The 9,586-nt window shown below is 38.5% G+C and overlaps 1 protein-coding gene across 1 annotated transcript; it reads left to right on the forward strand.

The window, feature by feature from the left end:
- The first annotated feature begins 938 nt into the window (after positions 1 to 938).
- On the forward strand, positions 939 to 9,182 carry LOC149820161 (large ribosomal subunit protein bL21m-like). Its single transcript, XM_089982645.1, has 5 exons — positions 939 to 1,494; positions 6,453 to 6,533; positions 7,688 to 7,789; positions 8,519 to 8,593; positions 8,680 to 9,182. The coding sequence occupies exons 1-5, from the start codon at positions 964 to 966 to the stop codon at positions 8,749 to 8,751; spliced, it is 861 nt and encodes a 286-aa protein (XP_089838771.1). The 5' UTR covers positions 939 to 963; the 3' UTR covers positions 8,752 to 9,182.
- The last annotated feature ends 404 nt before the right edge of the window (positions 9,183 to 9,586 follow it).

Raw genomic sequence — 9,586 nt, forward strand, 5'->3', positions numbered from 1 at the left:
GACCCGATGCCTGAGTCATTCCTTCCGCCCTCGAATAAATTTTTCCACCCGTTCACGATCGTCTTCGAACATGTTAGGGCTGTAGCTTTCCAGTTTCTGGAATTTGGCGATGTAATCCGCCAAACTCGAATTGCCCAGACTGAGCTCCAAGAATTTTACCTTCGTCTTTTTTCTTGCATGAAAAGAAAAGTAGTTCTCTAAGAAAACTTTTCTGAAGGCTTCCCAAGGAATCGCTGAAATTCCCAGAAACTGGATGTCCCGGGCCATGTCCCACTAGTTACGAGCATCGTTCTTCAGTATGAAAGTCTCGAATAATGTCTTTTTGTCATCACAGATAGACAAAACTTGGAACACACGTTCCACTTCCTTAACCCAATTTTTTGTCATGTTTTGGTCGGGAGATCGAGCTTCAAAATTTTTTCATAAGACACCGTTTGAACCGGGGATAGAGGACATGAAACAGGGATGAAGGCGGAGGTGGAGACCCTGTCCCCCGCCCGGTCCATTGCCATCCCTAGGGACGATCAGGTGCAATGTCATTGCCCAGTGTGCCACTGCAAATCAGACGCAGCGGCACACTAAAAGCATGCAATCACATTGCAGCTGATATTTTTTAGACACTTGCTGACCTGAGCATATATATAACATAGAATATGTATTTTATACATAATATATATTATATATAACATAAAAGTAATACATCAGTCGACTTCACTGGATCCTGTAGTGCACACACAAAAAGTTTGGTTCCAGATTCAACTCCACCACATGGAATCAAGTTCGGACCCGGACACAATACAAAAGAATTCGGACCTCCAATGAGCCAGTCCGTATCCAACCCGTTTAACCCGAGACGAACGACGAATCCGATTCGTATTCATCTCGGATCGCCCTTAAACCCTATTTTCCGCTTCTGCAGAAGCGAGACTGACTGAAAGAGAGCCCTCGAAAGTTGCTTGGTCCATGGCGGCAAGGCGACCCCTCCACTCGCTGCTCTCCACCCGTCTTCTCTGTTCCACCTTCTCTCCCAACAACCCGCTAAGAACCCTAGAACCCCTACCTCTCTTCTCCTCCGACCCGCCTCTTTCCCTCTCTCCTCCCTCGGGCTCGATCTCTCCGCCGCATTCGCTTCAGAAATGCGAATTCGGCCAGGAAATCGTCTCCAGCTTTCGTCGTGGCTTCTCGACGACGGTCCGGAAGCCCGATTTCAGGCCGAAGCGGGAAGAGGAAGAAGATGACGGTGAAGAAGAAGAAGAAGAAGAAGAAGAAGAAGAAGAAGAAGAAGAAGAAGAAGAAGAAGAAGAAGAAGACGATGATGATGTGGACGACGACAGTGATGAGGAGGGCGCGGTTTCTAACTGCGTGGTGGAAAGAGAGATAAGCGATGCTGAGAAGGTGGAAGAGGCGGCTGCGATCGGATACAGAGTGATCGGACAATTGCAACCGTCCGATCGACCGTTCAAACTGTGGGAGCCTATCTTCGCTGTGATTCAGGTTTCGTAGTGATCTTCCTCTTAGGTTCTCTTCGCTTTATTTTTTCCTGAATTTTCATGAAAATGATTTTTTCCCCTTCATCATTTCCATTTTCTCTGATGTCCTTTTTTTCCGAAATGGTGTTTCTCAGGTAGACAGTAGAAATTACTTATTAAGTTATTTTTTGCTTCTTTTTGGAGTAAGGTTTGGTGTCATTGGAAGTCTAGAATCTCCTTGAATTTTTTAATTTTTTGAACATTCTTGTGTTTCAGTTAGCTGGACTCTCAATTATTGAATTGAAACTCCAACCTATCTCACAATTCGTGCATTTTCAATTCTGCGAACACAACCGACATTGTGAAGAATCGAGTAGTCAATCAATTTGTTGAATTACATTTTCGAAGGAGATTTTAGGTTAAGAGACTGTGCAAGAAGGAGATGATAAAGAAAAGGCAGCAAGAAAGTTCTCGTCTAGAAAATGGAGGGGAAATCGGGCATGATCGGGAAGTGCGAGGCTGACCTCCACTAGGTGATGGTGATGCTTGTGCTCCGCTGCACCATTTTGCTTGGGGTTATGGTGACCAGATAGGCGATGAAGGATTAAGCCAGGTGGATAAATTATTCACTGCCAGAAGCAGATCGAAGCATCTAGTGGAAGTAGTACTAAAGAGATTTTCAACTTGATGCTTAAGCTAAACAAATATACTTTAGCGTTCTGACCTTACATTCAAAAAGAAGGCCCACATTGTGAGCTAAAATCATCCAAAAAAACTGCACGGCGATGGAATTTGAGATATGAAATGAAAAACCTGAACTCGTAGCCATTTGGAGAGCTTCACAAAGATGCATTTTACTAGTGGTACGTTGAAAATGTAGATGCTTTGACAGGATGTTGAAGAGTTTCAAGTGGATCGGCGAATAAGTCGAGCATGCCAAGAATGTAAAGAAATACTTCTGATGATTGCATAGAATGTCTTGTACTTCTGATAATCATTTCGTGGAATGACTTAGGTTGACATATATAACTAACATTTTTTTTGCTTTGAGTAAGACAATTTCCTGGTTGCCTCAAGACAAAGGAAATATGGATGAAATAAAAAAGGCATTATTATGAGGAAAAAGAAAGCCCTTTTAGTTTTTGTGTCATGGATTTTTTTTTAGGGCTAGGCAGAAGTATGAGTAAATGGCATGTGGACAAGTAGAGAAAACAGTAACTCCAACACCACCACCTATGTAGACATGGTCATTTCCAGTCAATTGGATTAGAAAGACAGGTTTGCAAGGTCATTTATTTGGTGATGAGTGGCACCCACCTCTAGATACCACACTTTCTTGGGCATGTTCTGATAATCTGATGGGTTGGAAGAGGCATGAACTGCCACCAAATGTAATGAAGGTTGAAGGACCTTGTCCAGACTAAACAAAACAAATTGTGAGGTCAATGGACTCTTACTGGCTTCCTTGTAGGTCTGGAAAAATGATTAGAGGGATGAGTAGTACCATGACATGACCATATCATGTATCTATAATGGGTCTATTCAGTAGGGGCTTGCACAGTGGGCATTGACATCCACCTCAACCTGGATATGACCTCAACAGTGGTGGATGCAGGAGCAGAAGATGGTGTTTCTTCATGATGGACAGTATGTTGTTTTTCAAGACAATATTCATGGTGCAATTGAACTTTCCATTTATATAATTCCAAAGGGCTTGAAGTCAATTTCACTGAGCGTGTACATTATTCTCTGAATCAGCAAACATTTTCTCAGTTGCTTTCTATTGGTCAATGATGACCTTGCGTTTATGAGCATGCTCAGCCAAGTATCCATTTTTCTTTGTGTGTTAAGTTTGTGCAGTTGTTGTGGGAACCATATATGATAGTGTAACAGATAAGGTTCTTAGAACATAACAAGCAGATCTGATACTGTGTAATCTATGTCACATGGATATGGCTGTGGATACGGGGATACAGCCATTTTTATGAAGTTTTCAATATGACTAATATATAAGTGGATAGGGAATGGGAGTATCTGTGGGGCATAGTGTGTAATAGATAAGGTTCTTAGAACATAAAAAACAGATCTGAAATGAGGTAAACCAATCACATGCTTTCATTGAGAATAGCATAAATCCTACTTAATAAAAGTTTGTCCTATTGAGCACATGCAACATAACCTAAACTAGTGGTAGTAGAGCACTTTCCATCAAGAAGGCCTATGAAGTCAATCCTAGACCCGAACTATAACTTTATTTAATTTTTTTGGATAATAGGATTATAACTTTATAAGAAGCTTAGACTGCCATGATGTCCAGTTAGTTGAGGTAAAATATGATATGTTCGAACCAAGGCAAGGGGAGTTTGGTGCCAAGTGTAACCTCAATATAATGGAGGTAACACAATATTTGGAATGGATATGTAGCTATGAAGAATGGTCATCAATAGATAGAAAAAGTCCAACAGAAAGATCCAAGTCTTTCTTATCCTTTACCATAAAAATCCCACACCTTATTCTGATAAAATTCTTGGATCAGTGGGTGTCAATCATAGTCACAAATATTGGCATCGACTATATCTTGACAAGGCTATTTCTCATGATATTATAGGTTTGGTAATAAATCTAGGAAAAATCTCGAGGCTTAAAAAATAAAAAATATATAAAAATAACAAAATTAAGTAAGAAATTATCATGTTTAAATAATAAAATACATATGTAATAAAAGAAATAAGTAAAAAATGCAAAATTAAGAATAAAAACACATTTAAGATGTAGAAAATATATAAAAAATAACAATAATTGATAGTATCGCGATATTATCATGAGATTATCGCGATATTCTTGTGATATTATCAAATTGGTGATATTTTCAAAATATCACGATATTTTACCTATAATAGCATTTGCTGAAAATACACCGATAATATCGTGATATTTTGAAAATATTGCCAATATCAGTGACTATGATGTGAATCATTGTTGACTGGAAAGTCATATTTTCAATGGATGATTTATGCAGTAAACAGATAAGTTTTACATATGTAATTCTCAATCACACAACAAGGTTAACTTTCCTAAAATAGCAACAACATTTTCTTTCTTTATTTAGGAACCAAATTGGTATCTTCTGTGGAAGGATTCCGTGTTAGTGACACGGATGAAGATATTGGGCTTTGATTGAACATAGATGGGTCCTACCATATGCTAGCAATTGTGATGCCTTGGATGCTTTATATTCCACCCAACCTTGAGTGTGTCCCGCACACCCTAGTCATACATAAATGTGGGGTCTGCTATGAACGTGATGTAGGTCATCCACTTTCTTTACTGAAAATTCAAGTCGCTGGTTCAGGGAGCATGACTTATGCAAGTTTTTTTTGCCCAATAGTTCATGCATTTGAAGTGTGGGTCCCAAGAACAACAATGATAAATATGAGATGATTTTGTATACTATGAACAACTATTGAACTAAGAAAGGGTTTTTGTGACATGATATGGGCTGACACACAAGGGTCAAGTGAGTCACATTGTAAAGAGCAGCTCCTCTCCATCAATAATGAAAATTAGCCTTTGGCTTTGGAGGTAGCTCCGCCTCGAAGGAGCCTTTCCTTTCTTCCTCCCTCTCACTCACCTCCATCTCCCACTTCTTTGTGTCCGCCCCACGTTAGGTTGAGGCTGTATGTAGCCTTCCTTTCCGCACACCCACCTCCTCATGCACCACCATCGTGTGCACCTTTGCTACCGCATGCACACTTAGCCTTATGCGTGCACGCGCCCTGCTGAGTTTGCTTCTTTCCCACGATGCGGGGTTTGAGATACACATTCTGTTGCCCATCTTGCCGGTGCTTAACATCTGTTTTTAGAGCCAAACTGCATCTCTAGAGCATGCAGAAGGAAGCGGGAGGTAGAGGTGAGTGAGAGGGAGGAAGAAGGGAAACACTCCTTCGAGGCGGAGCTACCTCCAAAGTCAAAGACTAATTCTCATTGATGATAGGGAAGAACTTATTACATCTATATATAGAGGGTGTCAACAACATTGCACACCTCACTTAGATCCATGACCCAAAATTGGACCGAAACCCAAAGCTCATTAAGCCCGTTATTTACAATGTGTCTCACTAGACCCCTACTTGTGTGTTGGTCCTTATCACACCCACATTCTATTCTTTTTCCATGGTTGTGGACTAAAGACTGGAGGGTCTAGTTATGTAACTTTTGATAATGGAGTTGTGGGGATGTTATTATATGTTACTTTGTGATATTAAGCTTGTAGTGTAAAGAGATCAACCTGGATATACATTATCCATGCTCTCCAAATTAAAGTTTTTGATGCAAGACAACAACCGTGCATGGTCAGTAGTCTTGTTCCAGTCTTCGCTGTAGCCTCTTAGAAATGCAACTAGGGTGGATTGCTTAACTGTGTCAAGTTGGTGTCATTGAGGTGGGAATACACTTCAATAACTCTCTCTCTCTCTCCCCATTTTCTCATGTGGTGATCAAGCTTTGAAACTTTAAAACTTGTTTTCACTTTTGGTCATATATATTACAATATTGGTCTATGCAATATCCCATTGAGGATTGTCCTTGGGAAAATTTAAAATTGAGTGGATTTTCTTGGGAAAACCACCGACTCACAGAGTTTCTAATAAGAAACTTGAAAAGAAATACCAAAAAACTGAATTCCTTAAAAAAATATTGTGATAGTTACAGTTTTTTTTTTCTTTTTTAAATATCATGATATTTTCTAGTGTTGTCAACCTTTTGAAAGAACCTTTAAAGTGCATTGGTTTTAATGAGCTTGCTTGTCAAAAAAGAGTGGATGGAAAAGCTATCAAGTTTGATGCTTTGGCTACAGATGCAGTCTTTACTGCTCAATTCACAGTTGCTCGGATATCATAATAGGTTTTCAAATTGACTTCTTTAGTTGAATTCTTATGGATGCTTGGTTATTTTGATATATTTTTCTGCTTTTCATGGGTATAGATTGGCTCTCATCAGTTCAAAGTTTGCAATGGGGACTGCCTCTACACTGAGAGGCTGAAATGGTGTGAAGTAAACGACAAGGTATAAGGTACTGCTGAATTTTTGTTTGTTGTTGCTTCAGCTTGTGTAGTTGTGCTTCCAAGCTATTACTTGTGATATGTCACAGCACCTGGTTCCTTGTTTATTGTATTTAGTGGAAAACAAACACATTTGCATATGGTGTGTTTAGATGATTTCTTTTCAGAATTAACCAGCTTTAATTTCTTGACATATATTGTATTCAAATACAGGTATTAGAATGATCTACAAAAATTGGTCAGTGCAAGGAGTTTCTTAAGAATTCTCTCTGAGAAAATCTCATGGATGAGGAACATGCTTTGTACATTAGTCTGTGTTCAAGTTATCTGTCCATATAATGGTGCAGAAAAGATGAGCTGAATTAAGATTTTTTATATTAATAAGTATGAAGTATACATAAGTTAGTAGGTGAGTTTATGATCTATTTTTGAAACATATAAATGCACATTTCAAATAGAGTTTGACAGTTAGCAGTGTGTTTTTAGTGAGTTAATAGCATGATATGTAGCAAACTGGAGTTCATGCCATTTAGATCCACTATTAATGCCATAGTGACAATAATTAAGGATATGACATTAATCATGCTATTTTATAGTTAATGCTACTTTTCAGTCATTATTCTGGAAACAGTTGGTTATGGAAGGGAAGTACTTCTGATGCATGATGATTTGTGTGAACCATGATTCTGTTCTGTTAGAAAAGAGACTTCCTCTCATCGGGATATTATGTCTTGAAATGGTTATCGTGATTCTGTTGTGATGATATTTTGAATGATTATGATATTGGTGAAGTGAGTTTAAGTTTAAGTTTAATCTTGTCACTGTTCTTTCTGAGGACATGGATGTTTCATGCATCATTGCAAACAGGTCGGCTCACTTGATCTGTCACCTGGTTTTGTGCTTTGGTTGTTGAATCATGTTTTGTCTTTAGCTGATCTATTTCCCATCTATTGGGTGTGGCAGCCTTGAGAAATAAAACCAGCTTTTCATGATGCATAACCAGTGCAGTTATGAAACAGCAATCAAAGATTGACTGTATTGAACATAGATTAAAATTAATTGTTGATTGCTCAGAAGCAGAATTCACCCTTAGTGTAATTTCATGGAGATTATGTTTTTTCAAATGATATTTATTGACTGTGCTTCCTGTTTGGACAGCTGATTCTTAACAGGGTTCTGATGCTTGGATCAAAGTCCCAGACAATAATCGGCAGGCCAACTCTGCCAGATGCAGAAGTTCATGCAGTGGTTGAAGAGCATGTGAGAGGCTGGATCCTTGATACTGTTATTATTTTTTGATTGAATGGCATATTGTATTTCTGCTAGATATAGCTCTTTTGCACTGCCAGTTCTTGACAGCATTTTTCGGAAAACCATTTTTGAAATTTCTCTATACTTTGTGTGCTTTTTCCCCAAAATTGAGAAATTGTCACCGTTCTCCTTTTTTGGAGCCGTTGCGCTTCCCTTTTCGCCCCCTTCCCCCCCCTCCCTCTTGCAGGAGCCTGTGAAACATATTACAAAAATTCTTTGACCCATTATTTTTCAAGCATTAGTCTGACAATTTCATTTCAGGTTCAGCTTACTTTGGCCCAGTTGCAGCTAAACCATGAACTATCTTTATCTTTATCAGTGTTTCCATCCACACCATGTAAACTTTAGAAAAAAGAGGGTGGATAGTAGTTGGCATTATTTAATCACAAAATTGTTTTTTTCTTCCCCCATGGTCCTAGCATGTTAGTTGGAAAGCATATTTTGACATGACATTTTCAGTTTTTAATTTTCCTAGTGAGATCCTTTTGCGTCTCCCATTTTCTGGAAGTTTGTACTAAAGAGGTACTTTGATCATTATATTTTCTGTTTTCCCTGAATTTGGAACAGGAAAAAAGCCAGAAGATTTGGCTTTTACACAACCTATGATATTTTTTCTTGTGATGCCTTTTATTTATCTTTTAATAACCTTGTGTGACTTAAACTATTTCACCTTTTCAGGCTAAAGATGCAAAAGTAATTATATTTAAGAAAAAGCGGAGGAAAAATTACCGTCGAACCAAGGGGCATCGCCAGGTAAAACAAACCACGGGAATAGAAGAATTCTCATTTTCTGTTTGTTCACAGTAGTTAATCTGCACATCTGGTTGTCATGTCTGCAGGAACTGACCAGACTCAGAATAACAGATATTCAAGGAATAGAGAAGCCACAAGATACAGTAATGGCTGCTTAGATATAGAGTTGTTTTTTTCCAAGAAAGCAATCTGTGACATTGATGTGTAGTTGACATTCCTATGAATATCTATCTCTATGTTTCACATTGTTTAAAATTATATGACAATGCTGGTAAAACCCCAGTTAGAGATGATGGATTTGTTACTTGGCCTCTTTTTCCATCCAAGATGTAGGAAAATCCAGGATATTTGGTTGGGCTATCAGTCTTGGAACACTGTTTGGTATATGCACTTGGATTTTGAACTTCTTTTTGGAGACTGGAGTGTGCAGCTTGCAAGCACTTCCCTGGAAGTTTAACTTGATTCTCATGGATTCTGTTCCAATTCTTAGATTCTTGGGGCAACATATTTGTTGGTTAACTAACCTTGTCTATGGTTGTAGAATGAAGATTTGTATTTATTTATTTGAAGAAAGTCAGATTTCACTGTCTATTTGTGTCGTTTAAGGAAACTTACAGAGAGTTATCCACTACATCCTCAAGCAGAAATAATGTGTGATTCCTTTGGAATGCTTGACATATTATCATTATATTGTTACTGATTATGTAGTTTCAAAGCTTTGAGTGACATATTTGAATGCTTTGCAACTGTAGTTGGGTCATCAACCCTCCTTGGAACATACAAGATTCTTGAATTTGTTCAAATTGTGAATGTTCACTAGCTCAAACAGCAGGTATTGGTAAGAAGAGGACATGCATTGAAACCAAATTTATGGCTGACCGTCATGTTCATATCAATGCATCACTTAGATTCTTGGAATCAAAGCTGAATCATGGGCTGGGCATTAAACCCTTTAATGGTAAGTTCACGTCATATGGATCCGTTTGAGATTGT

This window comes from Nuphar pumila, chromosome 12 (genome assembly GCF_984573655.1).
Source record: "Nuphar pumila chromosome 12, dmNupPumi1.hap1.1, whole genome shotgun sequence".
Classification (NCBI taxonomy): domain Eukaryota; kingdom Viridiplantae; phylum Streptophyta; class Magnoliopsida; order Nymphaeales; family Nymphaeaceae; genus Nuphar; species Nuphar pumila.